We start from the raw sequence: 18,988 nt of genomic DNA, 5'->3' as shown, positions 1-18,988 counted from the left end.
AGCATTTCTAATTCCCAAATCCAAAATCCAAATTCTTCCAGTGAACATTTACTTTGAGCATGACCTGTAAGCATCATTTGTGTGCTCAAAAAGTTTTAGATTTTGGAACATTTCAGATTTTGAATTTTTGGATTAGGGATGCTCAACCTGTAGTAGCAGTAGAGGTGATATGAGTAGGGTTACAACAGCACTGAAGAATGAGAGTTAGTCTTTATGGCCATTCTAGTTTTCATTATCAATTCATAGACTGTCATCATAAGTTAACATATAGATGACACATAGCAACAAATGTGATTTTGCTTAATCCTGGGTGTGTTAATAAAATCAAGTTTCTGGAAAGGCAAAGCTAATAGTAGATATCTGTTTATCACAACTACAATTTATATTGTAATAGTTTTATATACAATGTAATTTTATAGTTACATATACAATATAATTTTTTATTATAATTTATAACAAAGGAAATATTTTTAAAATGTTAATGTACTCATTTCTTTTGTCTTTTTGAGTACATGACTTTTACTCTAGTTTGCCTTGGGCATCCATCTGCCTTGAAGTAGAGATTGGGAGTGAGGAGGACAGCTTTGCAGGTGTGATAGACGAGGTGTGTGGCTTACATATGCTACCGTAGTGAGTGACAGGCAGGAGAAGGTGTGTGGAGGGGTGCCTGTTTGATGCTCATCCTGGTATGTGCCACCTGTTGTATGTTGTCTTCTTGTGTGATGACACTTGTTTGTGCAGCCACACAGCACCCTGATGGCCTCAAATATTGATGCTGTAACTGGTGAAACTGTGGGCCATTCTCCCCTCAACTCCTCCTGCCCTCAGGTACTGACTTATGCCATATCCTCCACTTGGTCCCTGGTCTGGCTGTCCACTCCTATCCTTTGCTACAAGGCCCACCATGCGAGGTCCATGGCTGTCAACTCCATGTCCAAGCCACATGGGGACTGAGAGAGGTTCGAGAGACTTCTCTCAGTCCAGTCATGTTACTCCAGCCCCTTATATCAGCCTGCCTGCCCAATATATCCCAGGCCTTGCCAGCAGCGGTTTCCTCCCAGAAACACACAGAAGTGAAACAAGAACACCCTCTTTGCCTTCCATGTTCCCCTCAATTTACTCGACCCCAATCCACCTCCCCAGACCCAAAGAGGGAGAATCAGAACACACATCTTGTAGCTCTGATTTTCTGCCTCTCTGTTTCTTTTTCCCACAATACTCTGGGGATGAATGGGGTGAGCTTTTGGGTTTTCCTCTTTCTCTTTCCTCTTTCCTCCCATAAAACTCTTCCCCTTCAAGCCCTGATATACCAAAGAGAGACATTAAGGAATGTAAACATTTTATATTTCAAGGCAATCACCTAACTTGCAAGATTATTAGCCCACTGGGTAATCTTATTTTAAATATCTGGTGCTGAATATTAATTATTTCTTTTCATTACATTGTTTCTGTACTAATACCTACCTTTTGTCCAATTTTTTAATTTTTGGATTAGGGATGCTTAACCTGTAGTAGCAGTAGAGGTGGTACAAGTAGTGTTATATATCGCAGCCCTGAGGAATGAGAATTAGTCTTTATGACCATTATTAGTTCAAAGGACAGGCATTAGTACAGAGTGGATGCCTCAAGACAACTGGAACTAAGGTCAGATACTCTTCATGGCAAAAGGGGGAAATCAATCACATTTTCAGATAATTACCTCCATTATATTAGTCCATGTAGTGGGTGTTAAATAACAAATTTCATAAATACATTCAACATATGACAGAGCTATCAATGCCCATATCTATATCTCTGATATGATCAGGGGGAAAAAAGATGAAATCTTCTCACCACCTGCCCCAAAGTGCATGAAGCCAATGACAATGTGAAGAACTTGGGCAAAAGGTGTTTCAGATGCTGTTGAACTGGGAGACCTTGGTTGTAGTTAATTTGTGTCTATTTTGGAGCTTGATTATCCATTCATTCCTTCATGGATTTATTCTATGTGTGTTGAGAATCTACATACCAGAAGGAATGCTAGGCATTAGGAATTCAAGAGTGGAAGAACGTAACCACAAATTAAGTAGAACAGTAGGCTCTGTATGGAAGATGTAGTAGTTCAACAACAGTTAGCAGTTTAGTCACCTCTGCCCAAGGTGAATGTGCCCCTTCTCTGGTTGCCTCACCTCCAGGCTGGATCCGTCCAATTACATACCCATGTAGACATCCTATATGGATGACTTTTTCACAAAACAAATGTGATCATGTCACTCCTCTCTCATGCAACTCTTCAATGATTCCCCATTGCTTACAAGATAAAGGCCAATGTGCTACCACCCCAGCTCCCCACCACATGGTACCACTCTAGCTGAGCTGGGGAAACTAAAAGAGCCCTCCGCACCCCCAGTCCAGGAGCCATAGCTATTGGGAGAAGGCTATGTAGTCAATGCTGCTGCTGAGAAACACTTTGATCTTCTACATAAGGCAGTTAGGTTGCTTATATTTTTCTCCAGTAATTGTTTTTTTTTCCTCTCTCTCATTAAAAAATCCACAACAGAAAGGACAACAGCCAGGGTTTGAGCAGAATTCATACATGTACCTTTACTTTGTGGTTTTTATCATCTTTGGCTCATTCTTCACTCTGAATCTCTTTATTGGTGTTATTATTGACAACTTCAACCAACAGCAGAAAAAGATAAGTATGCATGCTGTCTTGATTTGGTAATTTCACCTCTGTTCTCCAAAGGGCTTTAATGGATCATAATTCTGGTCTAGATTGTTGTGCAAAGTAGCCTTTATGATCTGCATGAGAACAAAGAGGGCACCTACAACTTCTGCCTGGTGAAGATCCTCAAAGATGAAGCTGAAAGGGGATTGAAAACATCTGGGCTTTATGAAGTCGTTGTTTTCACTCTCTGTCTTACCGTCTTAATCAATGGATATTGCTATAGTTGAGATTAAGCCTGATAATTAAACTCTAATAAAACAACCACCACCAGATTAGTATTTATGACATAATACTCATATTTTAATAACCTTTCAAGTGTACTTGATTATCCACTATGAAAAGAATGGACTCTCCTTTTTCAACAAACTTGTGTCCTGGTTCCCAATGCCCAAGCCTCAGCAGATCTACGTGGAAAGAAGATAATTGGAGAAGAGGCTGGGCTAGGGAAGTTATAATACATTGTAAATAAACAGTGACTCTTTTTGGTGACTCTGAAATCCATAGGAGCTTTGTAGTAAATGTGGAAAATTAAGGAAGATAAAAAGAAAATTTAAATCACCCAAAGGTAACCACCAAATGATAACCACTTTAGACAATGCCTCTTATCATTTTGGTACAATCCCTTCCAGGTACTTTCCAACAAGATATATATTCCTTTTACAGGGTTGGTATTGCCTTATGTTTTTAATTTTGTAGTTAATGAGCTCAGTAATTATGAGCCTGTGTCATAAAATCATCTTTGCTATAAGAATTTTTAGGGCTGAATTATATCCCATGTTATGGGATAGACTGCAGTTTATACTGATCATTCTCCTCTCTTTGTACATTTACATTGTTTCTAAATTTCCTGTTCTTCTCTTCTCAAATAGGCATGAACATTCTTGAAATTCTGTGTATCTTTGATTATTTCCTCAGGATAAGTTTCCAGAATTAGAATATGTAAGGCATTAAAGGCATATTGTCAAATGACCTTGCAGAAATGTTGTGCGGGGTATCTTCTTTCTGCAGGACATGAGAATGTTTACTCTATTCTCATCATTCTGTTTGTTATAATTTTTATTATCTTTTCTAGATTGATGGGGGACAGTGTTACCTCATTGTTTTATATTTATATTTATTTGATCATTAGTGAGGCTATTTACTTTTTTACAAGTTAATAACCATAAATATTTTTCCGTTAAGAATTATCTGTTTATATCCTTTATCTATTTTTAAGACTGAGATTGTCATCTTTTTCTCATGCCTTTTTAAATAGTAAGTCCAATTTGTGGCTTGCTACTTACATTTTTGACTTATAGACATTAGTATTTTTATAGAGTCAAACTCCCAAGCTAGTTCTTTTTGGCTTCTTTTCATGCACTTAATGAACTGAGGCCTTTTTTAATCCCCAAATCAGGTAACTAAATACTCACTTTTTGCTTTCCTGCTTGTTTTATGGCTTTCTAATTTTTCTTTTGGACTCTTGTAATTCATCCAAAATGTACCTTGACACAAACTGGCCTTCTTAGCATCTGCTGGGAAAGTCACTCACTGTTGTTACACAACTATATGGCTTCTCCTACTCAGGAGTATTCGATGGAGAGTCCCCTTTGTAATATGCATCCTGCTTGCAATCAACATTTGCAATTTGGGTGTCAGCCCTTGTGATTTTAGATTTAAACTTACGTTAGAAATCTTTGTTTTGATCAGTCCATGCATCCTTTTGTTTTGCTTTTGTTTTACTCAAGAATTTCAAATGTGCACAAGAGTACGCTGGAACAAAACCAAAATACCCACGATCCAGTACAACATTTATTGACTTAAGAACATCCTTGTTCTAAGCCATCAATGCTCTTACTCAACTCTGCCACTGGATTTTTTAATGGAGGAAATCACAGACATCACATCATTTCATTCATAAATATTTCAGAACATATCTCTTTTTAAACATAAGCACAATTCCATTACCACACCTAAAAAAATTAATGTGAATTCTTCAACTTCATCAAATATATGGTCTATGTTCAAATTGTTCCAAGCCTTTAATTTTTAAAAAAATCCTTATTAATTCTTTCTTTCATTTATTTATTTCTGTTAAAGCTGTATTTGTGGGGTTTTTTTTTGTTTTGTTTCCAAATCAGATTCAAATATATAAGCCTTCCCATTTGACAGCTTTCTTGTTCTTAGAAATGCTGAGATGTTCCAGGCTTAGGTTGTATTCTTCCCACCCTAGATCTGAGATCAGCCATTTCTCTAAAAAGTGCTGGGTTCTTTGTGGGAAGTGATGATGTTCCAAGACCACAATGTGGAATGCTCGTTGTCATTATTTCTAGGCCTTTCCAGTGGACAAAGCTACTTCAAATCCAAGAATATAAAAAATATGTGGAAATATGCATACTGATAATTCAAAGTTGGGACTACAGAGTTTTTCATTTAACTTCTTCTGTGATACACCTGTATCTCCTCTTTTCCACACTGAAAAACATGGTTCTTAAGGGCACAGGAGATGATAGAATTACAACTTTCCACAATTACTCATTTTCTGTATTCTGCAACACACATACAGACACTACAGCCTCAGAATAATATTATTAATGTTGTCATGACAAATACGGTTACTAAAAGACTTATTTTTGCTCATCCTCTCAAAACAACCTGATTAACTTCTAGGTTAACTTCTAAACCTACACATTTTTGGTCTATACTGGTGGAGTAAATCCAAACCACAAACCCTCATCAGTGCAAACCTGGTGTCACAAATTATCAGGAAAGACTGGATTTTTACTCATAGTCCAGACTGAGACAGTTTCTTGGTTGTCTTCCATTGCCAACAGATAGATTCTGGGTTTTTTCTTCATCCTTTTATTGGTAGTCCTAGGTCCCTTGCAGGGACCTCTGTGCTTCCCTTCCCTTAAGTCCACTGCCTTTTTTTCCCCTACAACTTCCCTACAGTTATTAAAGCCTGGGATTCTAGTTTACAGAGATTAGCAAATGCTCTTAGGCCAGCCATAGCTTTGGGGCTAATTTACTAAATCTTTTGTATCTCTTCATTTTCAGACTCTGGAAATTTTCCTTACTTTTGTGCACATTCAACTACACATTTAAAAAGAATTCTGTTCTATTTCATCCAGCATTTTTTAGATATTTTGCCCCCAAATTTCCAGAAATGAAATCCTACTTCATTTTTATACCCTTTCTTGCTCAGTAGTTAAAATATGTAAAACTCTATTTTGTTTCCCCGAGACTGGCTCTGGACAGATTTAATGCAATTTCACTAATAATGTTATATGTGTTCATTATTTAGGAGAATTTCAATTGCTACTTTATGAGACTTTGGTCTAAATTTTTGTTAACTGGTTTCTATTTTTGTCCATTGTGGCTTGATTTATGCAACCTGAAATATATTCAATTTTTGTAAAGATTCTGCCAATGTTTGCAAAGAATTTGTAATCTTTGTTTATGTTCCAAAAAGTAAAAACATAAGTGATAAAAGTAACCTTATTTCTCCATTATTCCTCAACTTAAACCTTGTTTCTTTACAGCCTTTCCTTAGAGTCCAGCTTCTTTTGCTTCCCATTGCAATTTTAGGAATTGTTAATAGAAATGTAATGTAACTTTAAAATTGTTTCTAAAAATTCAGAACTTGATTCGAAAAAAAAACCTGTTAAAGGTAATTAGCTCTCATCTTCTTCTTATACTTAGGTGGCCAAGACATTTTTCTGACAGAAGAACAGAAGAAATACTATAACGCAATGAAAAAATTAGGATCCAAAAAACCTCAAAAACCCATTCCAAGGCCTCTGGTGAGAGCAATTGAATGATTCTAAATATATAGGTCACTTGAGTGATTGTGAGGAATTCATATTTCTGCATTGCCATCCTACTTTATTTTTCAAGTTTACAAGCATTATCTAAGAGCTCAACAAAAACCCAGATACACTCACATCCTTAGGAAAATTAGATATTCAAATTTAATAGTAAGAGCCTGGGCAACAACTTAAGTTTATTTTTTAGCGAACATGCAGTAGGTACTTAGTAAATACTCATTGCAACAACACAAACTTAGCAATTTGTTTGAACTTAATTTTGACCAGTTTAAAATGTATCTTTGGTATGAAGTTAAGGTCACCCATCCTCATTTCCACTTTACAGTATTTATGATAAGCTTTGTATATCAAGAGTTGGCAAACTTTTTCTTAAGGAGCCAGATAGTACATATTTTAGGCTTTGCTGGCCATATGGTCTGTGCTGCTGCTACTCAACTCTGCTGTTGTGCACAAAAGCAGCCACAGAACAGACGAGCAGACGAACACGGCTGTGTTCCAACACAACTTTAATTAGGGACATGGAAATTTGGATTTCATATAATTTTCATGTCACGCAATTTTATTCTTCTTTTGATTTTTTCCCCAAACATTCAAAAATGTAAAACTCATTCATGGGCTGTGCAAAAACAGGTGGTTGGCTGGGTTTGGCCTGCGGGCCATAGTTTGCTGCCCCAGCTCTCTGTGAATCCTGTCGTGTCAGGCACTACAGGGCGAGACAGAGGCAGTACTCAGTGCTGCTCCGTGTTTGCAGTCTAATTAAGGAGCTGAGATGCTATATACATATTTGAGAACATTAAATTATAAAGTAGTACAGCAGGCACCGTTGGTGGCTCTGACCAGTGAGTTTGAAAGCTTTCAAGGCAGGGAGGGTTGGCAGGGGCTTAAAAGTCAGAGAAAGCAGTATGGAAGAAGAGCTTGCAATCTCAAACATGTAGAGGATTTGGAGATTTTCATTCAAACACAAGACCTCAAAGGATCAAAGATATGTCTAATTTACTGCTATTCCCAGCACTCAGAATATAGATTGGCATAAAGTGTGTTCTCGGTAATTATTTATTGAATGAAAAAATATATATTTTAGAGCACAAACAGATTTCATTCTACTAAGATTAAATATTTTTGTTGCACTAAAAATGTCTGTGAATGTTAGAGCCAAGTATTTAGAATTTGTCCTTTACATGGTAAGAGATTTTGACCATAGGGTTAATGACAAAATTGTATTTGGAGAGGTTAAATTTGTCAACAGTATATGAAACTTCAATTTACCTCAGTTGAATCTAGCTTTTAAATACCAATCTCACTTTCTAGTACAAATTTCACTTTGAAATCCTTATTTGAACTTGAGCCAACATAAAAAGAAAAAGAGAATTTTTGTTTATGCTACACAACCACTGGCTCAATACCAGTTGGTCCTAGGATTGGAACTAACTAAAAGACTCACAAGACACAACATGTTCCCACATATTTACCAGTGTCTGTCAAGCAATTCAGCACACAGCCACACAGAAGTTGCAACAGCACAGACGCAGATTCCTGGCCCTTCTTCTGCACAGGGCTTGCTGGGCTGCAAGAGATGAACAGAAAGTGAGTGTGGACTACTTTACCACAGGAAAGCTGCCACCTGCACTCCTTAACTATCTTTTGCAGAATGTTTATCACATGGCTCATCTGGGCGTAGGTGCCAAGTCACAGCCCTCCTTGTATAGCTGTAGTTCAGCAATGAAACCTTCAATGAGTGATTCTGATAACCAAGTACAATCTCACCAGTTAACGCTGCACATTTATCTTAGCTTCTGTATTCCAGAGAGCAGTGTTGCATGAGATAAATCCAACATATCTCCAGAAGTCCTTCAGTCTGAACTAAGAATTCAAATCAACAGTTAGCTCTTGACCCATGACTTTATCTCCCCCAGAGATTTTTTTTTAAATCCCTAAAATCTAAATATTATCTTTTGACCTTTGGAACAAATGAATAGCAATTGCATAGAGAGGGAAATTCAGCTGTTTTAGGCTGAGCATTGATGCATTTCATTTCCAGCAATAAACCAAGGGATTTAGAATCATTTCTGATTTCTCCTGAAGCATCCCCACAGGGTGGCTTCATTACTTGCTTAAAAATTCATACTACAGTATAGGAGTCTATACATTCTAAAGTGACACTGAATGCTTTTTGATCATCTAACACTTTAGGTAATTTATAAACTTAATTTCCTTTATTTGTCTAAATGTGAGAGATAACTATAAAATCAATGCTCACCCTTCCTCGTATTTCTTTTTGCCCCTTATTCTACTTCCCTGGACTGTGCCCTTAAGAGTATCTTTTCTCCAGCTCCTTTCTGACTTCCCAGATGCATTCTCATATAGGAAAAGCACTTGGCTTTTAAGTGTCTTCTCCAGGCTCCTCAATACAAGCCTTAGGGCTCCTGGCTCATGGTTTGAAAGTGACCAATTAAAATGTGTGTCCCCCCAGTGCTGTCCCTACCATCCTTCTTCTCATTGTTCCTGCTCTCCCTGAATGATATGATTTACTCTCATGGGTTTAATAAATGTCAGTATTAATGCCATTAAACTCCATATCTGCATTGCAGCTTCTGCCCCAAGCTCCAAACCCGTACTTCTACCTGCTCCTGGAGAAGTAAATTGGCCCCGGGATGCCCCACTGGCACCTCCATCTCAACATGCTCAGGACAGATCTCCTCATCTTCCTTCGATACTCCTCATCCTCTATTCTCTGGCTGATTAAATGGTTTCATCAACCAGAAACCGTAACCTCAGCCTTAACTTTCCCCAGCTCACTACTTTCAAACACTCTTGACTGTTCTTGCTTCTACCTCCACGTTAGCTCTTAAAACTATATGCTTCTGTCTTTATCTACCATCACCACCACAAGCCAACATTATCTTTTGCCTGGATTACCATAACAGATCTCTGAGGGGGTCTAAAGATGTTCTTAGGGGTCTATGAATTCTTTAAATAGAATAGTGTATGATACTCTGATTAGATGATAAAATATAAAATAATCCAACATATGCACATATAATAAAATAACCAACATATAGTTCAAGAATGCCATGAAATTTCACTGCCCAAGTTTGTGTTTAGGAACAGTTTTCCACTAAGTAAAGAACAAAGTAGTGCTTCAGAGCACTTACAGGAAAGAAAATCATGGAATAATTGAGTCATTTCACTGCACATGGTAGCTTAGGTGTGCAAACTTGAGTTAGAACCTATACTAGAGCCATCAGCATATACACACTATAGATGGACAGTATGGCTATCTATATAGAAACAAATATGCAAGTTCACCATCAGTAGTAATATAAAATTATCAGTTTTTCTGTTTCCATTTTAGTAATCATTGGATCAGAATCCCATTTGTGTAGCATTATCTAAAAGTAAATGAGAATTTAAAAATTGGCATTCAAGAATTGTTTGAATACAGAGTTTTTGTTAAGTATAAGTTCTGATTATTCTGAACTGGCAAATGGAGCCTTGGAGATGTTAATTCCATTTTGCCCAACATACTTGTGTGCGAAGGTATTCTTTGCATTAATATTACTGAAGTAAAAAAACAGATGAAGCGTAGAGACCAAGGTTCATCTTTTTAATATTAAATCCAACATGCACTGTTTTATTTCAGCAAAGCAACATCATCAATCACATCAAAGTTATGTTGTTACTAAGACTTTTTTTATTAATATTTTTTGTTGTAAAATGGAATTAAAGCTGTAAGCCTAAGCACTTAAAACCAGTTATCTAATTAAATTTAAATGAAAATACATAAGGCAACAGTGGGTCTCTGTAAGAATTTCTTCCCCTTTATAAGGGGTCTGTGCGTTTTTCACAGAACTGCTTTAATTGTAACAAAGAACAAACTTTCTTTTATTAATGTGTCTTTTTAATATAGGTGATTTCATTCTTGCAACTCAAAGTGATCTATGATTTCTTTTTTTTTTCCTTAGAACAAATGTCAAGGTGTCGTGTTTGACCTAGTAACAAACCAAGTCTTTGACATCGTCATCATAAGTCTCATTATCCTAAACATGATTAGCATGATGGCTGAATCAGATAACCAACCTGCAAACACGAAATTCATCCTTGAGCGTCTCAACCTGGCCTTTGTGGTCATCTTTACAATAGAGTGTCTCATCAAAATCTTTGCTTTGAGGCAATACTACTTCATCAATGGCTGGAATTTATTTGATTGTGTGATCGTGGTTCTTTCTATTGTTAGTAAGTAAAATCAGCAGCCAGAGGGGCTTTAAACTGAGAGCCAGAAGTAAACACGAAAGACTTATCGTTTTAAGTATGTCCAAACTACCCACAACTCAGCAAATTAGGCTCAATGTGGTTTCTGAAAAAATAGGTGTACTAATGCCATTCTCTACTGGGAAGATGCTAGGAAGTGGGGTAATTTCCATTCCCTTGCCTGTCTACACAATTGAAATTGAGACTTAAATAATTAGGTGGATAATTTATTCGATGAAGATAGACAAAATTAAGATGACTTGGAAGTTTCTGTGGTGGTACCTGATTTATTCAGGTAATTGAGCCAAAGTTCTAGCTTTCCTTTGCAACTATAAGCCCTAATGAGCCTTTTATAGTTTTAAGGATTTGGTATTTAGTGCCCATGTTCTTCCTTTGTTCATTTGTGAGTAATTTGTGATGCCAGATCACAATTATTATGCCCCTGTGGCATTGTCGTGCCTTCCCTCACCTCCTATACAGGGCCCATGGCCCACTCTAGATTGGGCTTCCAGGAGTGTACGATACAGAGAAGCAGTGCATGTCTTTTATCCCACACCCCATGTTAACTGAAACCACGGTGTGAACTATGCTTGTATCAACTGCTCGCATACATTTACCAACTAGCCTCACTCTATAATGACTATATTTTTCTTAACCATAGGCAGGATTAACTATAGGTTTATAGAAGGAGAATAGGGAAGGAAGAGGGTTATTGCCATATTCTTTTTTATGAAGCGCAGACACGCACACATCAGCATTGAAATTAAATTCGTCATGGCTGAACCATAGAGTTTACTCTGGGTTTTTGAAGTCTGGTTTGAACTAAACCATTAATTTGACTTTTTATAATTGCGTAAAACTGTCCAGAAGCCCTTCTCATAGTTCAAAAAGCAATGAAGACAAGGAAAACTGATATTACAAGTAGAAGCTTTGGTGCAGTCTCAGAAAGGATACATCAAAGAGATATGTTGGATCAAAATATTTTGGTTCCTACTGCTGCTGCTGCACTGCAGATGTTTCAGAGAGCAAAAAAAACAAACAAAAACAAAAAAAAGCTACAGTGCGTAGTGTGTTCTGGTTTCTAAGCCATGAAGTTAATGTTGATAAAGTTTAGCACTAGATTCTTCTGTGTGTTTGTGGTTAAATAGACCTTTGATTTTTCTCAGTCAATTCTAATCACAAGTCCTGGCAAAACTGACAGAAGTAAAAACAGGTAGAACTAATGGTGGTAGGATGAGTCTGAGGCAGCCCCCGGGGAGCTCAAAGAGCCCTTCCTCTGATAGGTGAAGAGCAGTTTCTTCCTTCCACAGTGCCAGGCATTGTGCAGTTTTTGGGTTTGTGTGAATATCTCTGACTTCTGTCCTTTGAACAGCTGCTAGACAATTGCAGTTACATGTGCTGTACAGCATTTTGCTCCAATGGATGAGAAAATCCACGTTAAGCCAAATCCTGCTCACCAGCGTAGGCAGAATTTTATGTGCCTTTGCCAGTAGGTCTGCCATCCAACGTCCAGCCTCAATACTTTCCCAAGCTGTTTCTGAAGCTCTTAGAGAAATACAAAATGAGTGTGACTTGAAGTCCATCTCTGTCTAGGAGTTAACAATTCAGTTGAGGTATTAAAACCTACTAGCCTTAAAGTGTCAGAAGAAGATAGAGGAAGTAATCGAACACCAAATCACACGGTTCACAGAACTGAGCTCAGAGAAAGGACAGATTACTATGGGCTTGATTAGCCAAAGAAATATTTGTGGAGGTGGTAGGCCTTAAATCATGGACCTCCTCCAGTTGTTGCTAAACTAGCATTTAATAAATTTCATATCTTACCATATTTGACTTTCCAATTAATGTATGAGTTAAAGTGCTTTAGCATAATTGGGCAGTCAGTGAAATATATCATCAACTAGTTCTGTTTAGTCACTAGGTACTGGCAGAAGCATTTTGACTACCTGTGACCCCTAATGACCTTAGAGGACCCTCAGAACAAGAAAAAGGCTATGTTTACACATAGCAAGCATGTTCCAGCCAAAATGTGGGTTATTTAAATCCATGTATCACTTGCTTGTAGGGCAGGCAATGAGAGAACAGGGTGACATTTTAGGCCAATATTCAGCTGTTTGCACAAACCTCTGCTTGAGATGCCATTTCTGGGGTGTTCATAGCAGCAGAGGAAATAACTCCCAATTTTGTCCCTTGGGCTTTTTGAGTTTGGACTTCAGGAGTGAGCATAATGGTAAATATGCAAGACCCATGGGCACCTTTAGCCTGAAGATGAGCATTCCAGTGCTGCCATCTGCCTCTAGCCCTACGTACATTGTGGCTCTTTCAGCAGATAAGTCTTCACCTGTAGCAGGGCTGTATTCAAATTCCTCCAAACAAATAAGAACCTCCCCTTTGGAGTAGAACTTTGGAGTCAGAGGTTCATAATTTCCACCAGCAGCTCAGGCTCAAGCTAACTTCAACAACAGAAATTTCTCTTTGCACTCTAATCTAAAAGACTCAAGCTGTAGTTTATCTCTTTTACATTCTACATATTCAGTAAGTACAGAAACCTATTGTAATTTTTTCTCCATAAGTGGCTTTAAGAACTCAACATAGATAATATACTTTAAGTACATGAGATAATTCACAAAATAGCCTCTTGTAAACTGCATTCCTTTCCTTGTCATCAATATTTTAGACATCCTCTCCCATATAAAGTCCCATATAAAATTGGCCTTTGGAAATTATTTTCCAAGTTAAGGTACGGATAGATATTTTCCCTGATATTGGTAAAGAAAATTCTTAGTTGTGTGCATAAATCACAAAGTATGTATAAAAAGTTGGCCCCAGTAAGATTCTTAGGTGGGAGACAGGCTGGGTCTGAAACCAGTGTGCCTGCTGGAAATTTATTGACCCTTCTTTCTCCTGAGGTACAATGATTTCTGCCTTGGAACACCAGGAGCACATTCCTTTCCCTCCGACGCTCTTCAGAGTTGTCCGCTTGGCTCGGATTGGCCGAATCCTGAGACTTGTGCGTGCAGCCCGAGGAATTAGGACTCTCCTCTTTGCTCTGATGATGTCTCTCCCCTCTCTATTCAATATCGGTCTTCTACTCTTTCTGGTGATGTTTATTTATGCCATTTTTGGTATGAACTGTTTTTCCGAAGTGAAGCCAGGGTCTGGAATTGATGACATATTCAACTTCCAAACATTTGCCAGCAGCATGCTCTGTCTCTTCCAGATAACCACGTCAGCAGGTTGGGATGCCCTCCTCAAGCCCATGCTGCGATCCGAAAACTGTAATTCCTCCCCAGACAACTGTCGCCACCTCCCTGTCATAGCCACAACCTACTTTGTCAGTTACATCATTATCTCCTTTCTCATTGTTGTCAACATGTATATTGCTGTGATTTTAGAGAACTTCAATACAGCCACTGAACAAAGTGAGGACCCTCTGGGTGAAGATGACTTTGAAATATTCTACGAAGTCTGGGAAAAGTTTGACCCAGAAGCAACACAGTTTATCAGATATTCTGCTCTTTCTGACTTCGCTGATTCCCTACCTGAGCCTTTGCGTGTCGCAAAGCCAAATAAATTTCAATTCCTAGTAATGGACTTGCCCATGGTGAGTGGAGATCGCCTCCACTGCATGGATATTCTTTTCGCCTTCACCACTAGGGTGCTTGGTGACTCCAGCGGCCTGGATAGCATGAAAGCAATGATGGAGGAGAAGTTCATGGAAGCCAATCCTTTCAAGAAGTTATATGAACCCATAGTCACCACCACCAAGAGAAAGGAAGAGGAAAGAGGTGCTGCTATTATTCAAAAGGCCTTTCGAAAGTATAGGAAAATGACCAAGGGTGACTTGGAAACCAGGCCTCATTCACCATTTGAGACTCTTTGCAATGGAGACTTGTCCAGCTCAGGGGTGGCCAAGGGCAAGGCCCACTATGACTGAGCCCCTCACCTCCACCCCTACCTCACAGCCACACACAGCCTTGCCTCTATAGCCTCTGAGCCCCAGGGGTCTGCAGCTCAGTGTAAGAACAAGCAGTGGACTCACTAAACTAGCCATTCCATTTGTTTTCTAGCTAAATGAAGTGATATATTTTTATTTCATTTTAAATGAGTCTTACAGAGATAGAAGATAAGGCTGCCTAATTATTAACCCCTGGTATACTTTAATAAGAAAGAAGAGACTAGAATGTGCTGCAAAGGACGTGCTAATGTTAGGATTGAAACACAGTTCATATTATGTCAAAACAAAAGAGTAAGAAACAAAAAGCACATTAAAATTTTAAGGTGTGTTTTTCCATATGTTTCTAAGTACATTGCCCAAAGACCTTTGTTTAATGTTTTTCCCAATACAAGTGTGTGGTTTATCACATAGCTCTTTTGCATGCTAAGTAAAAAAACTTGAAGCCTGCCAATAAATGAATATCTTATTGCAAATGTTTTTTTTTTTACCAACATTAAATATTTGGGGTTTATTTCAAACCTAAAGGCACAATCTTGACTTGTCATTTACCACTCTATCTTTTGCAAGCTACAATCTCTGTTTTGAAAATAAACAAATAAACAAGACTTTCAGTTTATGTTTCTTTAAGCCAGTACACTAATACTTCCCTCTTGTTCAGTGGTTGTATAAGTAGTGGTTTAAATGTGGTGCTTTGCTTGGAATTAAAGACTGGATCCAGCTGTGTGTCTGATAAGTATTTAACCATTGGCTCTTCAGGGAAAAAGAAAGCCATGCTTTGTAGCATTCACTCATCTCTGTGGTGTGAATGCTGCCATCGTGGCTGATTTCAAGCCACCAACATGATGTTACCAGATACGGAGTTAGGAAGAGACGCTTGTAACAAGTTCTCAAGAGCTGGTCCGAGCTGGCTCCAGCACACCACTTGCTGGAACTCATGAGAGAGCCCTGCTTGACTGGTTAAAATATTTGCAGTGGGACCCCTGGATGGAGAGAACACCCTCTTAGCAACACCTGGGCCACAGGGTGGGGGAGCTAAAAACATACTTCTTAGCCACTGGTCTTAGCCATGTGATGAGCCCTGCACTCAGTTCTGGCTGAAAGCTTTCATGAAATCCAGCCCAGAGAAAAACTCAAGGCCCATCAGAAGGACTTGGCCCCAGGAGTAGCCCAAGACTTCCCTGCTTCCCTAAAAACTGGAGACACTAAGAGGCCAAACAAGGAATTAGGCTTTCAGCCGCCAAAGAGGCTGGACTAGGGGCAAAGAGCCTACATTATGACAATCTAGGTGTAGAGGAAAACCTCAGAAATAGCCATGGAATCCTGTATCTCAGACAGGCAGGAAGAGCTGACGTGTCTGTCAGCAGCCTGGAGTCTGCGGTCTGAGCTTCCCACCTACCCACACTGTCCAGCAGAAGGAAGAAAGGGCAGCTGGATCCAGGCTGGGCTGCGGGGTGATTATTTTCAATGTGTACAAGATCTAACATGATGATGTATTCATATCCAGAGCCTGAGTTTTGTGAGTTTTGCAGGCAGCCTTGTGCTCTGGAGCATTGGGGAAAGTAGTAATAATATCATTGTCTAGTATTTATTTTGTGGCTGCCACCCATCAGGCACTGGCTAAGCATTTGTCATGAATAATCTCATTTGTATCTCTTAAAAACTCAATGAGGAAGGTATATCCCATTTAAAAATGAGAAAACTGAGGCTCAGAGAAGCTGAGTGACCTGCACACAGGCGTGTGCCTGGTAGAGCCTGAGCCTTTGCGCCATGCTAGGGAAGGGGGAGTGGGCGGTCCCATTTTGAGTTGGGCCATGGGGCTCTTGTGCAATACTGTGAAGACCTCATGGAAAGTTCTTCTTGAAGCACCAGGAATGACCTATAGCTCCCTTAAAAGATGCCCTTGATTATGAGCTCTGGGTGTTTTATAGACTCCTACCAAGTTTTCTGAAAATGATGGCTGGTCATCATTCCAGTAAGGGTACTTCTTGGCTAGAGATAACGGAGGATTTGGAAGGACATGGTCTTGCCCATTCCAGACTACTATTTAGGGACGTGAACTGTTCTGCATAGAAGATTCGTTCCCCACACCCCACGCACCTGTCCACCCTGACATGATTCCATTTGCCCAGGGCTGGATTTCTGGAGCCACCTCCTAGAGAGAGAACAGTATCTGCTTCACTTTAGCAGGAGGTTGAACCATGCTTCCTTCGCTAGGTGGCAGCCTAAGTCCAGCTCATTCTTTTCTGAGCATGCTGCACCCCAGGTGTGTGTGAACCTGGCCTTTACAGAGCCAGAGGGCTGAGGGGAGGAAGGCCAAGGCAGGAAGTGGTGAATTTTCCAAACCCTAGATGAGGGCTAGAAAGCTCATAGAGATAGTCCCAGAGATATTGCTCACTGTGCAAGGATCCAGGACCCCTGCCAGAAGCAGAGATATTGGTCTGAGCACTGTTTTCCTGGGACATACTGATCTTCCACGGTAAACAGCCCTCCGGACACATGAAACCAATCCCCTCATCCTCTGAGTCTTCTTTTCTCCAGGTAAATCAGCCCCTGCACAAGTCAATCAACAGACATATTCCTGAGGACCAACGCAATACATTTGTGTAAACTGCTTCTAATCAGTGGTCCTTAGCCTCAAGGGCATATATGCTCGTCAGGAGAATGAGATGAGTGCTTATGTGATGATAATATAATACAACATAACAAGTGCCATGAACCAGGGACATGCCTCTGCTCTGAGGATGTGAATGGAGACAAGCTCACAGGAAAGCTTCGTGAGAGAGGGATATCTGAGATGCACTTGACAGGTGTGTAGGATTTTGACAGGTGCAAATGGTTTGGGAGGGTGTTTGAAGCAGAGGAGGCAGCACGGGCAGCACCATGGAAGCTAGAAAGTGTGAGGAAGTCTGAGTTACCCAATTGACTGGACATAGGGTATAGACAGTACAGCAGCAGCAACTGAAGCTTAGAAATGGACTGTCTGTAGAGAGCCTCAAATGCCAGAGTGAGGCATTGAAGGTGTTTGAGCAGGGAAGGAAAATCAACTGCACAGGGCGTGCAAAGTGGAATGGAGAACGAGACCATTCCTGGCGGTGAAGAGGCACTGAGCCAGGAAGGAGGTGGGAGCAATGTGGTGTGATTCTAGGATGCTTGTGCCAACTGACTGGCCGTGTGGCAGGAGTCTGGGGGAACCTTAGGATTTTGGATCAGGGTGACAGAATAGATGATAGTACAAGTTACCAAGTTAATAAGTATATGAGGAGCAAGAGTTTTTTTGTTGTTGTTTTTCTTTTTGTTTGTTTCATAGCTAAGGAGAAAGAAAACCTAAAAATTAATTCAATTTTAAATATTTTAAAGGTTTAAGATGCCAGGTCCAAATTATGATGCCCAGCCAGGACTAGAACTTGAGGACAGGTGTGGAGAGGAGTCCTCGGCACAAGAGTGAGTCTGGAACTCCAGGAGCAGATGATGTCCTGGGAGAGAGAGCATACCCAGATCTGGAAGGAGGCAGAGGACTTTCCCTGGGGGTTGTGGGGGCATGCTTTCAGAGAATAAAGATGAAGAGGAGTGAGACAGTTCAGAGAAGGATGTGCGGAAGTAGGTGAAGGTAAATACCATGACACATATTATAGGCACAGAGCAGGCATCACTGGAAAATTCAGTCAACAAAATGTGATGCAAAGTCCCACCTTTTCATCCCTTCCACCAAGAAGCATGCAGGATCCAGGAACAGATCCCATCCCTCGACTCCTCTACCTTTTTATAGGGCAAGGATGAGAGCCTGCCTTATAAATAATCAGGCTCAGGAGCCAGCTGTTCCAGGGAGCAGTCTTGGAATGTCAGCCACTAGTACCCAATGCCCTTGGGGAAGTTGAAATCCTGTGCAGCTCCTCCTGCTCAAGGAGGGGGAGCCCAGCTAGCTTGTTGCCTGGCAACCCAGACAGAACCTCCAGGGTCATTGAATGGGCAATCCTGTCCCTTGACACACAAGGAGTAGTGGAAGTGGCACTGAGAAAACAAGAGCTCACATTTATTGAGCACTCATTCTGGGTCAGGTAGCCACTTTACCAGCGTTACTCCTTTATAACAGCTCTAGTAGGTAGAAACAATTTTTAACCTTCATTATACACATGAGGAAACTGAGGCATGTAGAAAAAATAACAGACTTGTTCAAGGCTACGTAGCCAATAAGTGGCCCTGTCAGGATTCAAATCCAGGCACCAACCACTGCACTGCACTGCTCCACAGACAAAAAGGACGCCATGA

At 39.8% G+C, this 18,988-nt stretch overlaps 1 protein-coding gene across 1 annotated transcript in view; it reads left to right on the top strand.

Annotated features, from left to right (window-relative positions):
• SCN11A (sodium voltage-gated channel alpha subunit 11) overlaps positions 1–14,701 on the top strand; it is an 82,127-nt gene extending 67,426 nt beyond the window's left edge. The window contains exons 23-26 of the mRNA XM_069473459.1: positions 2,540–2,681; positions 6,392–6,492; positions 10,479–10,749; positions 13,674–14,701. Coding sequence (XP_069329560.1) covers positions 2,540–2,681; positions 6,392–6,492; positions 10,479–10,749; positions 13,674–14,701 — 1,542 coding nt within the window. The remainder of the gene's footprint in view (positions 1–2,539; positions 2,682–6,391; positions 6,493–10,478; positions 10,750–13,673) is intronic.
• The last annotated feature ends 4,287 nt before the right edge of the window (positions 14,702–18,988 follow it).

The sequence above is a fragment of the Eulemur rufifrons genome, chromosome 7 (assembly GCF_041146395.1).
Source record: "Eulemur rufifrons isolate Redbay chromosome 7, OSU_ERuf_1, whole genome shotgun sequence".
In the NCBI taxonomy this organism is placed as follows: domain Eukaryota; kingdom Metazoa; phylum Chordata; class Mammalia; order Primates; family Lemuridae; genus Eulemur; species Eulemur rufifrons.
This window is presented reverse-complemented; position numbering and strand designations above follow the sequence as displayed.